Source organism: Bubalus kerabau, chromosome 18, assembly GCF_029407905.1.
Source record: "Bubalus kerabau isolate K-KA32 ecotype Philippines breed swamp buffalo chromosome 18, PCC_UOA_SB_1v2, whole genome shotgun sequence".
Lineage (NCBI taxonomy): Eukaryota > Metazoa > Chordata > Mammalia > Artiodactyla > Bovidae > Bubalus > Bubalus kerabau.
Window position 1 is genome coordinate 64,201,893 of NC_073641.1, and position 21,419 is coordinate 64,223,311.

The 21,419-nt window shown below is 41.5% G+C and overlaps 1 protein-coding gene across 1 annotated transcript in view; it reads left to right on the top strand.

Annotated features, from left to right (window-relative positions):
• The window catches only part of CTNND2 (catenin delta 2), a 1,122,555-nt gene that overhangs the window by 1,049,491 nt on the left and 51,645 nt on the right, over positions 1 to 21,419 (top strand). Inside the window, exon 17 of the mRNA XM_055555147.1 lies at positions 16,025 to 16,235. Within this exon, the coding sequence (XP_055411122.1) occupies positions 16,025 to 16,235 (211 nt within the window). The remainder of the gene's footprint in view (positions 1 to 16,024; positions 16,236 to 21,419) is intronic.

The following is a 21,419-nucleotide window of genomic DNA, read 5'->3' on the forward strand; positions in this document are numbered from 1 at the left end:
CTGTATCTTCCTCCTTTGCTACAAGTGAAATCCCATTACAATAAAGAAACTGCCAAAGAACCATCTAGCTTTTTTCTTTTCCTAGAATTTTGCACCATTAAGTGTTGCTTGTAATAAATGTGTCATCTGCTCCAATCTAATATTTAGCCATTTCATTGAGTGGGATTACAGGAAATAAACTTTGGTCTGTATTTGGTCCTCTAGGCTCACTTTTTATTTTGCTTCTGCCTTTATATCTTTATTTCATCTTTATCTTCACATCTTTTCTGTTTTTCTATCACCTTGTGGAGGGTCCATATAATTATTATAGTTGTTAATTCTTTTTTAGGAGAGCATAAATACTCATCAAAGTTTTAAATTTATTAAAGTATAAATCCTTTATGTTTTAGCTGTACACACACAACATTAGCCTACAATATAAACACTGGAATTCTGGATACATGAATAATGCCAACAATTTTATATGAAATGTCCACTGTGGTTAGTTGATAAAGAAACAGGCAATATTATATAGCCCAGCTATTTTTACAGTTCATAGGAGGAATATTTTCACTAGCTGGAGAATTTGGAGAAATACTTAAAACACAACCAATTTTTATTAAAATAATTTATCATTATCTTTGGGTTCCAATAATGGAGCCAAAATTGAAATTGGAATTCTGTCTGAGTGACTTCACTTTTACTTTTCACTTTCATGCATTGGAGAAGGAAATGGCAACCCACTCCAGTGTTCTTGCCTGGAGAATCCCAGGGACGGGGGAGCCTGGTGGGCTGCCGTCTATGGAGTCGCACAGAGTCCGACACGACTGAAGCGACTTAGCAGCAGCAGCTACTATAAAAATTTAAGAGTTCCTGGGTTGTCCAGTGGTTAGGACTCTGCACTTCCACTGGGAGGGGCACAAGTTCGATCCCCAGTCGGGGAGCTGAGATCTCACATGCTGCATGGTGTGGCCAAAAATAAAAGTATAAAAGAAAATATATTTCTTTATTATGAAAAAATACTAAGATGTAAGGGCAGAAATTAAAAAAAAATAATCTGTGACCTAGATATTGTGCTGTATAAATAAATACTATTAAAAATCAGTCTCAAAGTGAGGACAAATGAAGAGACAATTACATTTTAATGAAAGGTGTCATTACCATTGTTAGTAAGGACTGCCATAAGTCGTATTACACCTAGGGAAGGAGATTATCTCCTAAACACAAGGGAGACTGGGGTCTTACAAGATCTGAAACAAATTCAGACCCCTGACATATAATTTAGGGTCCCATGATATGTGTTAGTAGGTTAGGTTGATTGATGGTCCAGACAGCCGCAAGCTTCTTCAAGTTACCCACGATCTGAGGTTAATTTTAGCTGTGAAGGTGGCTTTTTCATGCCCAGGTTTTATATAAGCAAAATCAGAACTTGGGGAACCAGTCACCTAAGTCAGAAAAGAGCCACTGGTATTCAAAGCTCACATCGCTAATATGAATTAGAATTGCCCAGTGGAAACCAGTGTTTGGCTGGGCTGGTAGATACTAGGAAGAAAATTAACTTGGAACACTTGAAGTGAATTTCAGTCCATGAGTTTCCTCTATTTGAGAACCTGCTCTGGGAATTCTTCCATAAGCAGCTCATTGGTTAATGAAGGAGATGGAACTGTAGGCAGATGGCTATAAATCCTTCTTCTGTGACATTGTCTCTCTGGTTTGTGAAGTCCTGTGTGAACAAAGTGTGGGGGTAGGAGGTGGATGTATGAGATCACAAGAAAGGTGCGTTTAGGAATGAGGGATATTTAGAGTGGGATTTCCAGGTGGCTCAGTGATAAAGAATCTGCCTGCCAGTGCAGGAGATGCAAGAGACACAGGTTCCATCCCTGGATCAGGATGTTCCCCTGGAGAAGGAAATGGAAATCTAGTCCAGTATTCTTGCCAGGAAAATCCCATGCACTGAAGAGCCTGGTCACAAAGAAGAGTCGGACACAACTGAGCGAATAAGCATGCATGCCCGTATTTAGAGTGAGTCAGCCAGTGCGCCTGTGTATTCTCTATTCCCGTCCTTTTGCATGGTTAGAGCAGCTCTTTTATTTCTGATTTTTATTGATATCAAATCAAGTTGCTATGATATGAGGATGTCTTTGGTGGTACAGATGTGTGGGTATTCGGTGACACATAAGCATAGTAATAAGAACAGAAATGTTGCTGCCCAGAGCCCCTCCTCCCCGCCCCCCCCAGCACCCCAGTCCTCTCTCTGGGAAGGGAATGAATGTTATACACCAAAAGATTTCTCCATTCACACAAATTTGGGAAACTCTGCTGCTACTGCTAAGTCACCTCAGTTGTGTCCGACTCTGTGTGACCCCATAGACGGCAGCCCACCAGGCTAGGCTTCCCCATTCTTGGGATTCTCCAGGCAAGAATGCTGGAGTGGGTTGCCATTTCCTTCTCCAATGCATGAAAGTGACGTCACTCAGTCGTGTCCGACTCTTCGCGACCCCATGGACTGCAGCCTACCAGGCTCCTCCGTCCCTGGGATTTTCCAGGCAAGAGTACTGGAGTGGGGTGCCACTGCCTTCTCCAAAAACTGCTGCTGCTGCTAAGTCGCTTCAGTCGTGTCCGACTCTGTGCAATCCCATAGACGGCAGCCCACCAGGCTTCCCCGTCCCTGGGATTCTCTAGGCAAGAACACTGGAGTGGGTTGCCATTTCCTTCTCCAATGCATGAAAGTGAAAAGTGAAAGTGAAGTCGCTCAGTCGTGTCCGACTCTAGCGACCCCATGGACTGCAGCCCACCAGGCTCCTCCATCCATGGGATTTTCCAGGCAAAAGTACTGGAGTGGGATGCCATTCCTTCTCTGTCTCCAAAAACTAAGCTAACCTAAATCCAAGTGGTTTCATTTTGTCCAACCCCAGGACTGAAGAGCCTTCACTTTGCTAATATACACTGCAAATCTCTGAGTTGAGTATCAAATACAGCGTTTCCCATGTGTATGGTACAGTGACACCTTTCTTTAGAATACTGCATCGTGCAGAACTTCGTTCCAGGAATCTGTCACAAAATAACAAAACCAGCAGAATAAATGGGAATGAATCCCCACTGAAGTCCTGTGACTGCATCTTCTTACATTTTGTAGTCAAAGAGCTCATGTAAGTTGTTTATTCATTTATCAGTAAACAAAAAGTTACTAGATGTCATCCTGTCCTTGGTTTTTTTCCCCATTGTTCTAAGAGTCCTTTTCTAATTAATTAATTTTGATTGCAGTATAGTTGCTTTTCTGAATTCAAGCCAACTCTGGGAGACAGTGAAGGACAGAGGAGCCTGATGTGCTACAGTCCGTGGGGTCACATCAGACGTGACGCAGTGACTGAACAACAACAGAGAGTTGCTTCACAATGTTGTGTTAGCTTCTACTGCACAGCCATACATACACATTTACACCATCCCTTTTGGATTTCCCTCTTATTTAGGACACCACAGTGCATTAAGTAGAGCTCTCTGTGCTATGCATTATCCTCCCATCAGTGGTCTATTTTATACATCAATAGTGAATGTGTCAATCCCAGTCTCCCAATCCTCCCATCCACCCCCTCCCCTCTCGACCCCACCCCACCCCACCCCCCGTTTTCCTTTCCAGCTTGATTTCCATATACTGGTTCTCTATGTCTGTGTCTCTATTTCTGCTTTGCAAATAAGGTCATCTATACCATTTTTCTAAATTCCACATATACATGTTAATATGGGATATTTGTTTTTCTCTCTCTGATTTACTTCATTCTGTATGACATACTCTAGATCCATCCGTGTAATCCCACTCCTAGGCATATACCCAGAGAAAACCATAATTCGGAAAGACACTTGCACCCCAATATTCATTGCAGCGCTATGTACAATAGCCAGGACCTGGAAGCAATTTAAATATACATCAACAGAGGAATGGATAAAGAAGATGGGGGTACATATATACAATGGAATTTTACTCAGTCAAAAAAGGAACAAAACTGGGTCACTTGTCGAGAGGTGGATGGACCTAGAACGTCATAGAGACTGTCCTTGGTTTATATTATTGTTGAAAAGATCAATTCCATATATAAGCTAACTAGAGGAGGCTTCTGTCCATGTCCATAGAAGAGCTGAATAAATATTATAGGTTACAGGGTAGGCGTCACACAGGTGGAACCTACTGTGCTTGTGTAAGGAGGGCTGATTGGAGAGAGGATTTTCTGGCCAGGAGACGGCTGGAAAGATGCCCGTGCCAGGAAGCAGCTCTATAGCCTTCAGCCTTACTCACACCACTTAATCTCTTTGGACTGTAGTTGTCTTCTATGCAAATCGGAAATTGTACTTGCCTTTTCTACAGCCCTGGTGCTCAATCGCTCAGTGGTGTCTGACTCTTTGCGGACCCATAGACTGCAGCCCACCAGGCTCCCCTGTCCTTGGGATTTCCCAGGTAAGAATACTGGAGTGGGTTGCCATTGCCTCCTCCAGGGAATCTTCCTGACCCAGGGATCGAACCCTCATCTCTTGCATCTCCTGCATTGGCAGGTGGACTCTTGACCACTAGTGCCACTTGGGAAGCCATTTCTATAGCCCTAGCGAGATGGAAAGTAGAAACTGAAATAGATGTGACTTTTACTGACAACATTAAACCAACTCTGTGATGTAATCTATGAGTTGTGGCCCTTTGTGGCCTTATGGGCACTAACTTTTATTGAACATCTGGACGTTCACGGGTCACGTAATGCTGAAGCCTGGCTTGGAGAATTTTGAGCATTACTTTACTAGCGTGTGAGTAATCAATGCATTACTGTTATCCAAATCACAATCAGACCAGGGGACTACCTGCAGATTCATTTTCCTGAAAACAAGCTTTTTTGACAGAAATACCCACCTCATCTTATCTCAGACACACTACTCTCTGAAATTTTCATCCTGGGAGAGTTGCTGGGTCTGTGTTAGATACCAATCTTGACCTAAAAATAATAAACTTTCCTATGTTTCTCCCCTGAAGCTAGAACCATCAGTGTTTAGATTTGCACCTTTACTTCCTTTCTGCTTTCAAAATGGGGCAACAAACTGAGATAATAACTTTTTGCTATCAAGCTCAATATTTCATCAAATTATTTACTTCCTATTAAAACATATTTTACCAGCTACTTGCCTCATTTTCAGTATTTCTCAACAGTTACTTTATTTCTAGTTCAAAAAGGTGTTTCAGAAAACCCCCTGTTAATTAACTGCACTTTTTGCAATTTTTATTTTTAGAATGATTCTTATTCAAATTAAACAGGCATATCTTTGCCACCTTCTTGTCGGTATTTCTGCTCATTATCTTACTTCTTGACATTTCAACAATGTGAGAATTTCTCAGATCCTGATTCACTGAAATCCTTTGCATAAGATCTTAAGGTGCTGGAAAATACAATTCCGTTTGTCTTCCAAGCAGAGGGAGTTGGTTATTCATTTGGAGGTGATAACTCTGGAAAGAACTGCATACTATATTCTGCACACCTGTAGGATTTGCTTTACTCAACATTCTTTCTATTTAGAGGGTTGAGTTACTGCCTGAATCATTTTCTCAAACTAACTGCTTACCAATTCTGGCCTGGTAAATGGATTCTGATATGTCTTTCAAGGCTGTGCTTGTTTTGTTTTGTTTCCAAATCATAGTTATCAGAAAAAAAGCAGAAGGACCGTTAGTGTTTCTTCTGGAATTTGTCTCAGCCTCTACCCACAGCAACCACTGGTTCCTCATCTCCAGCTAATCTCTTCTTACTCTGACTTTTCCTTTCTCTCTGTTTATTTGGATAGATCGTTAATCAACCGAAGCAACTAGCAGATACATAAAAGAAGGTTCACTTTTTAAAAATCAGCACATTGCATTAATTTTTTTTTTTTTTAATTTAATGGAGCAAAGGGGCAGATGTAGAGATGAACAGATCCCATTCTGGGAAAGGGTGGGGCTGGTGTGATTAAACCGAGGGTTAGTATTGCCACAATGACTTTCCAGTCTGAGAAAGCAAGTACACAGACAGAAGCATCAAGAGAAAGGGCTGTTTACTATTAATAACAAATTGTTGCAAGGGATCCAGGCTTAAGAAAAACCAGCCTTCCATGTTTAAAATTTAATACGCACAAATTTACCACGGTCTGTAAGGTCTCGTTTAATCCCCTCATGGTGAACAGACAGCAGTTTTTTCACAAGATAATCAGACCCTGTGTCACATATCAATGTTGCAAACATCAGAGATGTGTTGATTCCAGAAAATGATGAAAGGTTAGTTAATTGGGACTAGGGCCAGAAGGGCGAGCCTATGTTTCTTTTCCTTCTTGCTTTTTGGATTTGTTTCCCTGCACTGGTTTCTTCTTGTGCTGTTTCCCTGGCTCTGAATTTTGATGAGCACATGATGTAGACGCTCATGATGGAGTCAGAACAAGGTACTAGTTTTCCTCCTCAGTCCTTCCTGCTGTTGAAATTCTTACCCTAAGACACAGATTTAACCACTGATGTTTGTGGTTGAGCAGTTTCCTCAGTTGTGACCATTAATTTGATGGTTGACCAGTTGTACAGACATAGGTGTATCAAGCAATGTAGATTCATTCACAAAGACCTCTGTTCATGATGATCAAAACTAGACCTCAGTTCAGTTCAGTTCAGTCCAGTTGTCACTCAGTCATGTCCGATTCTTTGTGACCCCATGGACCGCAGCACGCCAGGCCTCCCTGTCCATCACCAACTCCCAGAGTTTACTCAAACTCATGTCCATTGAGTTGGTGGTGCCATCCAACCATCTCATGACCTATGTGATGATAAATCTTAAGTTAACTTTTGTTTTGTTTGTAGATCTGAGGTCTATAATCTTGTTTCCTTTATGTAGCAGAAATCTTTTCTTTCCTTTTTCCTCATCTATGGGGTCTGTGACCCAGCACTGGCCAAGGCACTTCTGCCGGTCTCCACCTCCATCACCTCTAACTCAGGGATTATTCCATCTCCGTAAGCTCCAAGTGTCCAGTGCTCCTGGCTGTGTTGACTGTAGGGCTAGGATACCTTAAGCCATGAGACGCAAGCCAAGCCAGTGCCCTAGGAGGATACTGTAGACATCAGTCCCATATATGAAATCTGCTTGTTTTTAAGGACTTGTCATGCCTAATTACGGAGAAGGCGATGGCACCCCACTCCGGTACTCTTGCCTGGCAAATCCCATGGACGGAGGAGCCTGCTAGGCTGCAGTCCATTGGGTTGTGAAGAGTCGGACACGACTGAGTGACTTCCCTTTCACTTTTCACTTTCATGCATTGGAGAAGGAAATGGCAACCCACTCCAGTGTTCTTGCCTGGAGAATCCCAGGGACGGGGGAGCCTGGTGGGCTGCCGTCTATGGGGTCACACAGAGTCAGACATGACTGAAGTGAATTAGCAGCAGCAGCAGCATGCCTAATTAAGTTGTATTTGCCTTTATACATGACATCTATGGTATGGTCATAGATATAGATTTGATTTTTTTTTTCAGTTACGTTCTAGTAGAAAGGAGAACAGATTCTCATTCAGTCTATAAAAACTTGTAGTCAAAGAAGTTAAACTGATTAGACATGGGGCATTTTTTATATTATTTAACTATCATTTTCAGTGGTACAGACAGGACCACTCAACATATATTGTTATACTAAAGGGATTATTATTATTACTACCTTTTCCTGATAGCTTATTGTGTATTAAAATTTTTAAGAGATTTTTTTTTCCTGAATTTTGAAGAATTAATTAGAGATTCCATTAAAAGAGAATTTCACCTAGTTTTTTATAAGCATAACCTGTTAAATCAAGCAGAAAAACCAAGGAGCCAGAAAGAAGAAGGATTTTATAAAAACCCTGGTTCAAAATGGAAGACATTAAACACAACTAAATTTGTTTCATTTAGTCTAGGTAATTAGTCCTTGTTCTCTTGATCTTGGGTTAGTCTGGAGTCCAAATTCTCAAAGTGGATGAGTTCTGGAACCCTGATTATATCTCTTGGTAGTCTGAAAGATGTTCATTTGTTGTGAGTCTGTCAGCTTTACAGGAGTGTCTGTAACCAAGAGCCTGTTTTCCATTGTGTCAAGTGTTAATGGTACCCATTAGAGTTCTTTGATCAGGCTCTTTTGATGTTTCTTCAAAGAGACCCAGTTACTGATCTGTGGCTCTGGCAGGGTCTTTAGGAGAGCATGAGAGAAAATCAGAAATCACTTGCTGATAATAAGGCCAAGTTGCTCTGATTATTTTCTCATCACAACCAACAATATCAAACTTGAGACAAGTTTAGTAGTATAAGAAGTTAGTCAGTCCGTGGGTTTGGTGAATATCTATCATCTCATATAGCTACAACATTGTTGTTGCTCAGTTGCTAAGTCATGTCCAGCTCTTTGCAACTCCCTGGAGTGCAGCATGCCAGGCTCCTCTGTCCTTCACTATCTCCCAGAGTTTGCTCAAATTCCTGTCCATTGAGTTAATGATGCTATCTAACCATCTCATTCTCTGCCACCCCCTTCTCGTTTTACCTTCAATCTTTCCCAGCATCAGGGTCAGATACAACATTAATGAAATACAAATATAATATCAGTTCAGTTCAGTTGCTCGGTCGTATCCAACTCTTTGCGACCCCATGGACTGCAGCACACCAGGCTTCCCGGTCCATCACCAACTCCCGGAGCTTACTCAAACTCATGTCCATCAAGTCAGTGATGCCATCCAACCATCTCATCCTCTGTCGTCCCCTTCTTCTCATGCCCTCAATCTTTCCCAGCATCAGGGTCTTTTCCAGTGAGTCAGCTCTTCGCATCAGGTGGCCAAAGTATTGGAGTTTTTTTTCCTTGTGACGAGAACTCTTAGGAAAGAGGGTCATTTTAATGCATTTCTTTGGTTATTAGAAGACTGAACTTTTAAATTCTTCCATGAATTTCTTCTTCATGACTTTTAACTATGTTTTTTTGGAGAGTCATTTTTTGATGTTGATTTGTAACACATGATATGAAAGGATAGTAAAAATTTGCTACATCCCCCTCCAAAAAAAACCCAAAAAAACAAAAAATGAAAAAGCTAGTCAGTGACTCCCATTAGAGTAAGTATGTATTACAGACAGTGAGGGCACTGAAAACTTTCCAGGATCTTTTAACTTGTCCCACGAAGAGTATTAGGATTCCCACCAATGCAAAAGGGCCTTTTAAACCTAGAAATAGAATATTTCTTCTAATAACTTATTGGCCATGATCATGCCATTCTTTAACATGAAAGGGAGCATGCCTCTAACCAAACTGAAAGGTTCATAACTGCTGAAGCATCTTTATAAGACATGTCATCCTTGAGGAGCTTGAGTTTCTCTTTTTTTCATTTGCCAGGTCTTTTTTTTTTTTTAACTGAAGGCTTTATAAATAGGACAGCTCTTACAATAGTAATAAGCCAAATAAAAACTTACAGAATGCCAAAAGTACCTAATTATTTCTAGCATCCCCTATCTCATAAGATGATGAAGAAAGCTCTTTGATGTTACCCAGCGGCACTCTGGGAAATGCCAGAGATGGTTTAGATATAAAAATACATTTTTTAAAAGTTTTATTAGTTTGACTATGGGGTGCAGATTTGGGGAAGGCAATTTCAAAGAGAGCTATCAGGAGACAAAGATATAAGTTCTTAGTGCCTAAAGACAGAAAATAACTGCAGCTTGGTTCAGAACTTTCCTGTGTAAACAAGTATGTAGACTTTTTCAATAACCCAACTATGCCATCTTGAATGCCTCACCTCTTTGGTCTGAAAAACCACATAAGCCAGATTTAAAATAGAGATGTTTTACATTTGCTTTCTCCCTTTTCATAATAAACTGTTTATATTAGATGTCTTCAAAGTGGCAGATTTTTAGGAAACATTAAGCTCCAAACAAGAAGAGCTCCTTTCCAAGAAAGGAAGGAGAAAAAGGAGCTAGCTGTGTGCATTGCAGACAAAGCTGTGACCACCCACAGAGTATTGTCCTGCTGATCCTTAGTCAGGACTAATAATTTTCCTTTCTCTTTTCACATTAAACCTGTAGACGCACAGTCACAGGGAAACCAGTGACTCGCGTTCACATCTTCAGCCCCTGAGCAATGTAAATTCAGAGCAGAGAGAAGATTCTGGGAGATAGTGGGTAGCAGGATTCTGTACCCCCACACAGACAGCAATCTCACTGGCAGGATCTGTCCAGTGTAACTATTTTGGAACTCTGGAGTCTGATGAAGGTTTGCAACCGTCAGAGGAAAGCTTGGATGGTAGATTATGGTTATTTTTGGTCATTGTCAGCTCTTAGCAGAGTAGCAGCTACCCTTTTCTTATCTCCAGCCCTCAGCAGGAAGCTGTTACATGTGTTCATGGAGCAGCTTGTATGCGGCTGGTGGGGGCTAGGGTGGGCAGCAAAGACTCTGTCCTCCAGATATTGGGGGATCTGGGTTTGGATCGCTGTTACTGATCATGGAGTCATAGACACAGAGGTAGCTGTTGTTGTGCACCCCCAATTGTTGAACACCCCTCACTTTCCAGCTCAAGTGGCTTCTGGGGAGTTAAAGGGTTGGTGCCCTTCCCACCCCCGTCATTGCTGTCTTTTTCCCCTTTTGGGAGTCAGATAGTAAGACATTCCAAAGCCAATGCCTATGTGGAGGAAATTAGAAAGTCACCATGCATGCCCAGAGAAGGGTACAGGTTCAGAAAAGACCTGAGACCTAAGGTTGACACCTCAGCAAACAGACATCCTACAATTAAAAAAACAAAAGCCAGCAAACCTCAGGAAGGGGAAGAATCTGATTTCCAGGGTTGCAATGTCCAGTTCTGAACAACAACAACAAAAGCACAGTGGATACAAAGAAGTCGGGAAGTATAGCCCATTTCAAGAGAAAAAAAATAAATGAACCAACAGAACCTTCCCTGAGAAAGACCAAATGGCAGAATTGCTAGACAAAGACTTTAAAACACCGGATGATTATAGTAGCTTAGTATTATTGTAAAACCAGTTTGCAACTGCACTTTTTGCTTTTTACATGATTCAAGAAAATAATGCATTTTTAAAAATTATTAGTCTAAAAGCTAGTATTCTTGTACCTTTGGCTTAAAACTCCATGTTTTATTTTCCCTATACTTTATGAAAGTGATGCATTGAGAAAACAACAATCATTTTATATTTTTGGACACATGTAAAGATATAGATTTGTATCTGAAAGTATAGTTTGTATATATTTGTATAGTTTTGTAACTGAAAGTGTTGGGGTGGAGCTATAAACAAGCAGGGTTTTTGTACATTATTGAAGTTAAATTAGTATAAATTTAAATTAGACTGTTATAATTTTAGGATATTATATGTAGTCCACATGGTAACCACAAAGAAACAAAATATACACCAAAGGAAATGCGAAAGGGCTTAAAACATTTCACTGCAAAAAAAAAAAAATCAAACACTGAAGAGCATAATTTGGGAAATGAGGGACCAAGAAACCTAGAAGGCATGTAGGAAAAAAATAGAAAAACAACACACGTTAAGTTCCCCCCTCCTTACAATAATTATTTTAAATACAAAAGGGTTAAACTCTCCAATTCAAAGACAGATTGGCAGAATGGAAAGCAAAAAAAGCTATGATCCAACTACGTGCTGTCTACAAGAGACTCACTTTAGATCCAAAGACACGTAGACTGAAAGAGAAAGGATATTTTTACACCTCCGCTCATAGTAGCATCATTCACAATAACGGAAATAAAGAAGCAAGCCCAGTGTCCACGAGTAGATGGATGAATCAATAGAACACAGTATATGCATACAATGGAATAACATCCAGACTTTTTTAAAAGGAAATTCTGATATATTCTACAATACCAATGACACTGGAAAACATTATGCTGAGGAAAATAAAGACACATGGTATGATTCCACTTATATAAGATACTTCGAGTTGTCAACTCAATGGACATGAGTTTGAAGAAACTCCGGGAGATAGTGAAGGAAGGCTAGCCTGGAGCCATGCAGTCCACGGGGTCACAAGGACATGACTTAGCAGCTGAACAACAACTAAAAGAGTTGTCAGAATCATAGAGATAGAAAGTAGAATGTTGGTTGTTAGTAGATGGAGAGATGGGGAGTTATTGTTTAAAGGTTAAGTAGAGTTTAAAAGAATTTTAGTTTTGCAAGATGAAGAGCTCTGGAGATACACAGTGGTGATGTTTGCAAAACAGTATGAATTTACTCAGAATCACTGAACTGTACATGTAAAAATGGAAAAGATTGTAAATTTTATTATGTGTATTTTACCACCATAAAAAATGGAAGAAAAATACTAATTTAGAACAACTCAGCAAAAACTCACAGGTCAGGTTTAGTGGTGGATGTGAAAGAGATACTAAAACCTCATAGACAAAAGAGTTGTCATGTTCCTGATCTAGGACTGTTCTCAGCTGACCTTTTTCTTAAAACATCTTTCCTCTAATGTTGGGCTTCCGAGGTGGCGCTAGTGGTAAAGAAGCCGCCTGCCAATGCAAGTAGATGTAAGAGACACAGGTTTGATCCCTGGTTGGGAAGATCCCTTGCAGGAGGGCAAGGCAACCCACTCCAGTATTCTTGCCTGGAGAATCCCACGGACAGAGGAACCTGGTGGGCTGCAGTCCCTGGAGTTGCACAGAGATGGACACAACTGAAGCAGCTTAGCACAAGCACACCTCTAATGCTGGTATGAGAGATTTGAGTTACCATGGTCACAAAGATCAGCTGTAACAGAGGACTGTATCAAGCTGGTAATGATAACCCTGTATGCGAGACAGCAAAAGAGACACAGATGTATAGAACAGTCTTTTGGACTCTGTGGGAGAAGGCGAGGGTGGGGTGATCTGAGAGAATAGCATTGAAACATGTATATTAGCATATGTGAAACAGATCACCAGTCCAGGTTCAATGCATGAGACAGGGTGCTCAGGGCTGGTGCACTGGGATGACCCAGAGGGATGGAATGGGAGGGGGGTTCAGAATGGGGAACACATGTACACCCATGGCTGATTCATGTCAATGTATGGCAAAAACCACTGCAATATTGTAAAGTAATTATCCTCCAATTAAAATAAATAAATTAAGAAAAAAAAAACAACAACAGAGGACTGTATCAGTGATCCAGAGTGATGGACAGTCAGTTTAGGAACAGATTCAGGAGCAAAGTGGTTAGACCATAAAGCCACTCACTACTCAACATTGCCACCACCCACAGGGAAACCAATGCTGCTGCTGCTGCTGCTGCTAAGTCACTTCAGTCCTGTCCAAGTCTGTGCGACCCCATAGACGGCAGGCTACTAGGCTCCTCTGTCCCTGGGATTCCAGGCAAGAATACTGGAGTGGGTTGCCATTTCCTTCTCCAAGGGAAACCAATGGTAGTGCACAAATCAATCCCAGAAATAGACTTAGTCCTGAAATACAGTTAAAAACAAATAATCAAGAAATAGGCAGACTTGGCGAGAGCAAAGCTCTGTTGCCCATCGTGAAGTTCTCAAGGAGTGCCCTTCTGGGGCAGCACACTTTGTCAGGTCTCCTGAGTCCATCTGCACACCTCAATATGCCCAACTCTAAACAGAAGCCCCCAGAAAGAAACAGAGAAACTAGTTTTTACTCCTAATTTACAAACACAGGTGCCCACACACACCTGTGTGAGGAGGAAGGGACGCAAAGTTACAAGGCTGCACTTAGTATCTCACTAATAGAAACAGGAGTTTGTGTGTTTTTTTTACATAATTGTAATACGTCCAACAGTCATCTCATATCAGTATTGCAAAAGTCAGAGATAAAGTTATTTTCATGAGAGGCTAACTTTGAAGAACTGACCCAAGGATTCATTTCTGTTAAGAATTTGAGCAAGACACAATGACCTTTATGTTGGGGAGACTAGCAGTTTCTGCCACTTGAACACAATGAGGACCTTGCTTCTCATTCAGAGCTCACGGACTGGGAAACTGTATAAGATGAAACCATATTTCCTGCCTGAAGTAATTTTTTAAATGATAATAACATAAACTAAGGCATTCCCAGGTGGCTCAGTGGTAAAGAATCTGCCTGTCAATGCAGGAGACGCAGGTTCGATCCCTGGGTCCGAAAGATCCCCAGGAGGAGGAAATGGCAGCCCACTCCAGTATTCTTGCCTGGAGAATCCCATGGACAGAGGAGTCTGGCGGGCTCTGGTCCATGGGGTCGCAGAGAGTCAGACAGGACTGAACATGCGTGCACACTATATAAACTTAAAAAAAAATGCTCTAGTCAAATCCTCTTCCTCTCCTTGGTTTTGCTTTCAACCTTGGCGATGTCCAAGGTCACAGAACCAGCTATCCATATTCATTCAGGAGTGGGAATGCCCCTGTATGCACAAGAACCGAGTTCTTTGTCTCCTCTCTCCATCACTTCCATGATAAAGGAAAAGAACCCGCCCATCTTCACACTTTTGTAAATCAAGTTTGTTTGACAGTGAATTGTGGGGGTTAATGATAAAGTCAGGCTGAGCTCAACAGAATTAAACTCACAGCCAGAGGTGAGTGCACTTTAATGATAAACAGATAAAGCAAGATGCTCAGAGGAGTATCTCATACCAAGGATCTTCTCCAGCCTGTTTTAAGTACTGTCATTGGAAAATAAATATGCTGCATTTGGGGGGTTTTCAGGCAAAGAGTTCCTGTCAGACACGTCTCAGCTGTCGTCAATTGAATGAAGACACTTTCCTATTTCAGTAATTTAGACTTCAGCAATTTTTTTTTTAATGTTCAAGCTAAAATAAGCTGCCTAAACATAGGATAAGAGCTGATACTAAAATTATGAAGTCCTATGTTTTATTTATTACTGCTGGGAATTAAGATATCATTGCCTCCTCCCATGGGGTTCCATTTCCTGCCCCCAAGCTCCATGTGCCAGAGACTTAAATAGCAAAAGAAGTCATCCTTTAGAGACCTGTAAGGAGGAAGAATATTCCAAATGGGTTTTAGGAGCCACCTAAATATGTCCGACTAGGGGGTGGGGGACAAGGCAGGAGTTGAACTTTGAACACATGCCAATTCCACCCAATTTGAAAATTTAAGAAGAGTCAACTTAGCTGCAGCCACTCCTGTACTTAGTTCCAAAAGTAAATCAATAGGACAGGATTGGAACCTGCAGGTGGGATGAATTAATTGTCTTCAGGGTTATTGGTAATACCTAAATGACTTTGTAAACTAAAAGTACTCCATAAAGATGTCATTATAAGTACCTCTGTCCTTGAGGGGAGCATGATTGATAATGATAAAGTGAATTAAGAAAACAAAGTTGCATGTTATCTTATTTTTTTCACAGGAAGTAAAACGTATCAAATTAGTAAATGTTATATGATAGAACCATTCAGTTAAACTCTATCAGAGAGACAAACAGTTCATCCAGTAGCCCTAGTTCAAAGGACACCTCATTTTATATATTATTTGTAAAGTTTCCATCTCCTGCTTTGAATGTTTCTCTTTCCTTTATAGGGACCAGAATGCAGATTTCATATATATATATACATTCTGGGGCTTTGACTCTTATTTTTTAAATAATAGAGTTGCCAACATAGCTCCCATCAGGGGATTTTTGAGGTTGTATCAGAGTTACCATATGTTTTCCTGACTTCTTTGAATAGCAAGCAGGAACCCACTGATAACTAACCTCTACTGAGTCCTAAGTCCAGGGTCATTGCCGTGTGTTCAATGCTTCCCACACATTTACTCGTTTAATCTTTGCAACAACCTAGTAAGGGTAGGTATACTGTGATTCTTGCTTCATGATTTGAAAAGCTGAGGCTCGGAGGCCTGAAATAACTTGTCCAGTGAGTCAGTCTTAGGTCTATCCAATACCACAAGCCACGCATACACCGTGTTTGTCTGTATATGTGCCCACAGCACCTATGTAGAGAATCATCAGTGACGAGAACAGGCAACATTGTGTTAACGTGGCCTGTTGTCTTCTCCTTTTCACCCCAGTCCCCACCTCCTCTGTTCTGACCACATTTCAACTCTTCCTTCATCTTTTCTGAAGGCAAATACGCCATGCGAGACCTGGTCCACCGGCTTCCAGGCGGGAACAACAGCAACAATGCAGCGAGCAAGGCCATGTCAGATGACACGGTGACAGCCGTGTGCTGCACCCTTCACGAGGTGATCACCAAGAACATGGAGAACGCCAAGGCCTTACGGGATGCCGGGGGCATCGAGAAGTTGGTCAGCATCTCCAAAAGCAAAGGAGACAAGTAAGTCAGGCAGTGACCTCCGAACACATACAACTGGTGTTGGTAGGTACAGGTCAAGGGCTTCCCAAGTGGCACCATGGGTAAGTATCTGCTTGCCAGTGCAGGAGACACAGGAGACAGGGGTTTGGTCCCTAGGTCAGGAAGATCCCCTGGAGAAGGAAAAGACAACCCACTCCAGTACTGTTGCCTGGGATATCACAGGGACAGAGGAGCCTGGCAGGCTACAGCCCATGGGGTCACAAAGAGCTGGACGTAACTGAGCATGTACGCACACACGCACAGACACAGTTCCAAGTGTGCCCGATGACCCTTGGTTTTGGGTAACACTGCTGAATGTCACTGGAAAGCATTGGTGTCTGATCATCAAGAGATGGAAGACAGCAGATGGTTTCCAGTCTTCCCACCCCACAAGGAAAGCTGGTCTTACTAGTAATTTTGATTTGACAAATAACTCATGACTTGGTGACTCCTGGGATGTTGATAAGGTAGGCTTGACAATCCAGCATCCAATCTAGTGACCTGCATGTGGGCTTCCCTCATAGCTCAGTTGGTAAAGAATCTGCCTGCAATGCAGGAGACCCCAGTTCGATTCCTGGGTCAGGAAGATCTGCTGGAGAAGGGATATCTACCCACTCCAGTATTCTTCGGCTTTCCTAGTGGCTCAGCTGGTAAAGAATCCACCCGCAATGCGGGAGACCTGGGTTCAATCCCTGGGTTGGGAAGATCCCCTGGAAAAGGGAAAGGCTACCTACTCTAGTATTTAAGCCTGGAGATTTCTATGATCTGTATAGTTCATGGGGTCACAAAGAGTCAGACAGGACTGAGCGACTTTCACTTTTCATATGCAAGAAACAAACAGATTCCTGAAGGTATTTTGTCGTGATTGTTCCAGTGTGGCTCCAAATCCAAGTGTTGATGATGGATCCACATCCTTTGTTCTGTGCCTCTTCAGTTCTGCGTAGCAAGGCATGCAGAGAGAATGGGAGAGAAAACAGTGACAGAGTCAGAAAAAACTTAGTGCTTAACTACCACCTTCCCTTGCCAACTGTGTGTTTGGGACAAATTATGTCATTTAACAAGTCATCATGCTCATACTTTCCAATCTAAAGACAGCAGGAGGGACTGTCATAAAAGACTTCCTGGAAGAAGTAATAATCACGTCTTAAATACTGAGTAGGATTTTCCCAGGGTTGGAAGAAGTGAGGAAGGAGGGCTTTTATGCCAGTGGATTAAAGAGAGAGAGGGTTTATGTCAAAGGAATGCCACCACCACAAATAGTAATGTTCCCAGTTCAGTTTAAGAACCAGTGGTGTTTTACTGTATGTAACTTAAACATATCTTCACCAGCCACAGGGTTGGTATATCCATGAGGTGTCAATTTTACAAAAACATTCACTAATCTTAATTAAATTTCGACTTCTGGAAGTCCCTCAATGTAATCAAATAAGATTAACAGGGTAAACCTTTTGTTATCAAGGGTCTACTTCTTGACTTCATTCCCTTTACATCTAAACGCCAAATAAGTTTTCTTTTGTTATTAAAGGCTTTAAAGGATGCACTTCAAGGCTTTTGGATATTCTCTCATTTCATTTAATTCGAGATACTATCATTGTGCAATAAAAAAGAAGTTTCAGGGGTTCTGTTTAAGAGCCCTGAGACCTCCACATAGGTTCAATCAACAGTTCAGTATTAGAATTTGAACTTTTCCATATCAAATATAGAGAAAGCCCACTGGACTTGTGGAATAATTGCACAGTACAAATGGTTGACTTGAATTATACCCTATAATGTTATACTTGCAGTAAAATGCTCTTCATTGGCAGGAACCACATGGTTCTCTTGTTTATTTATTTTTTAGGACTGGGCGGAGGGGAAGTCTTTCCCTGAGGCTTTCTGTGGGCTGAGCCTGCAGGGCTTACCCTGGGGCCACCAGCGAGGTCAGGGAAAGTACCACAGGCTTTGATTTTGTTTATTTATTTATTTTTGCCTGTGCTGCGTCTTTGTTGCTGCACTGGGGCTTTCCTCTAGTTGCAGCAGGCAGGGCTACTCCCTAGTTGCGGTGCCTGGGCTTCTCATTGCAGTGACTTCTCTTGTTGTGGACTCCAGGGCCCGCAGGCTTCGGTAGTTAAAGCTCCCAGGCTCTGACTCACAGGCTCAGTATTTGTGGTACACAGGCTTAGTTGTTCCAGGTACGTGGGATCTTCCCAAATCAGGGATCAAACCCATGTCTCCTGTAGTGGGAGGTGGATTCTTTCCCACTGAGCCACCAGGGAAGCCTCAGTTTTCTTTTTCATATGGCTTCAGTGGTTGTTATTGTCCAGTGACTCAGTCGTGTCTGATTCTTTGTGACCCCATGGACTGCAGCACTCCAGGCTTTCCTGTCCTTCACTTAGCTTCACATAGCTTTAGCAGACCTTGGAAATCTCTAATTGAAATGCATACCTGTTTTGGGCATTAGAAACTTAATATGTTGATGCTTTTCTTAAACAAATGCACATGCATACACAATAAAACCACAGTCCACTCTGATATAATTGTCTATGTTCATGAGACATTCAGAGAAGAAAGTATTGTCCCTGAATCATAAAACTGTAGAGCTTTGGGAGGTTTTATATGAATTCCTTCCATCTGTGTGAGCATCCCTATTGGGCCTTAAAGAGAAAAAAATGCTTTTATCAGTCCTGTGGTCAAAGAAAATTGGTTGATAAAACTAATTAAAAACTCATTTGAAGAAACTATCCATGAAGTCATATATATTGACATTGCCAATCCAGAAAATAATCCTGTTAGGTCTATTCCCGCCTGGATTGTTGCTAACGGGAGGTTCCTTTTACTACAAATAATCTCAAATATATGCTTTAAATTGATGGAAAATTTCTTCATGGAATAGATACTCATTTCATATCATTGTTTCTTTACCTTTCCCTCAATGTTTAGCAGTCCTGATTTATGAATTTAATAAGAAGTGTTGAATCCACTTGCGTCAAGCATTTCCCATTTAGAATTCTCCTGCTTGGTCTCATCCATTCTGTTCTGTGGTTTACCTCCTTTAAACAGTGACTAACTTGGGGGTCAAAGCAAGGTTTTTATAACTGGCCATATCCTCATCTCCCACCTGCACTTCAGTTGGATTTTCGCTTTTCACTGCTCTTAAAATGCATCCAGAAGAACTACATTGTGTCTTAGCACTAAACTCACCATTTGTCACTCAATTCTATCATTTGAGATTCCCATGGCCTTATAGAAGTGTTTTGATGAAATAAAAATACTTTATTGAAAATAAAATTTTTGGACTTGAAGATGATTTAATAATTGGAAAAGGGAGGAATATCAGTTTGCTCTAGTTAATTCATAAAATGCTTGCAGACTTGCCCTCCTCCCAAAACTACTCAAACTTTTGTGATCACATGAGAAAACAAGATGAACAAACATGTATAGCTATGATTCTCCCCTTTATGTATGTATAGGTTTTATTTCTAAATATGCACAAGCTTAAATATGCCATGATTTTGATGAATCAGACTGCGAGTGCCGATCAAGGTGTGCTTGAACTGTATAACTCATCGCATCTTGCCAATACACTGGAACAATTATTCTGGAATCCTGCAGCTGGAATGCCTGTGCTGAAAACCCACAATGAAATCGCACCGAGATTCTCAGCCACCCCTAATTTGACAAGTCTAGCGAAGATCAAACATTGTGTAATTGTTAATGACTCTTATAGGAATCTTATACTTACCATTTTTGAAGTCTTGATAACTTATATTATTCTTTTCACATCATTTTAAACACACAGAGTGGACATTCTGTCATATCCATCTGTTTCAAAAGTACATTTGTGTTTTTTCAGATTTTAACAGTCGTGTTGGAAATAGTGTTGAATGTGTCGCTGTATTTTGTCATAAGACAGAAAAGCCATTAACGGTCTCAACTGTTACTTGTCAGTAAGGAACTGTGTTTGTGGCTGAGGTTATAATCACTTGTCACATTAGAAGCACTCAGTTGTTCAAGTCCTTCAATCAACAGTTACAGGCTTTCAAGTCGCCATTGTATCAGACTGGTCTAGTGGATGAATCAAAATTAACTAAAAAGAAAGCAGTATTTCTTTGACCTTCATCAGTTTTTATAACACTGTAGTATACTGGCATGTTAATAGAGAGGTTAAAAGCTGCAATTCATTCCACATTCTCGGTGTATATTTTGAAACTAAGCAAGAAGTAGAAAAAAATTACAGCATCAGAGGACTTTTTGCATACTAAAATTTTCAACTGTATTATCACCACCTGACTATTATGTTCCTCTAGAGTTGCTTGACTTCTGTCATAGATACATATCTAGCTAGCAGTGATAAAATCCAGCAAAACATAGCATTTAATCTTTGCTCAGCATTGATTATATAAGAATAGTATGTGAGGATCATCAGAATTGCAGAGCTTCTCCCCAAGGAGCCTACATCAACTCCCCAGCACCAGGAAGACCAGCCCCCTGCTGGGAGAGCTGCAGGGCTGTAGGAAACATGGGCTCTGCTCTTAAGGGTCTCACACACACTCTCATCCCAAGACTGAGCACTGAAGCAGTAGTTTGAAAAGAGCCTGGATCAGAGCACTTACTGATCTTAGAGGGCGTCCCAGAGAGGCAGGAGGCAGCTGAGACTCCCTCTGGGGACAGAGATGCTCGCAGCAGCCACTTTGGGAAGCTAGTTCTACCGTGCAGACACTGGTGCTAGCGAGTGCCATCTTGGAGTCCTCCTTCTAGCTTATTAGCACCAGGGGCTTACTTGCCCACCAGCCAGTCAGCCTGACTCCTGGTTCTCCTTAGGCTGACAAGCTAGCTGTGCCTGGACCAGTAGCATCCGTACGGGGCCTGGCAGCCAACCAGACCACAGTGCAGTCACCTACCAGCACACGCATAGCAGTTGCCAGCCCCCACACAAAAAGAAGGGCTCACGTGGCCCATGGGGAGGCCCCCCTAGAGCACACAGCTGTGGTGACCACAGGAGAGTGTGCTGCTGGGCCTCAAAGGATATCTACATACGGCCGCTCCTCCAAGATCAGGAAGTGTAACTTTAGACCTGCTTAATACATAGAAATAAAAACAGAGAGTACAGCAAAACGAAGTGACGGAGGAATATATTCCAAATAAAGGAACAAGATAAAACCTCAGAAGAAGAACTGAGGGAAGTAG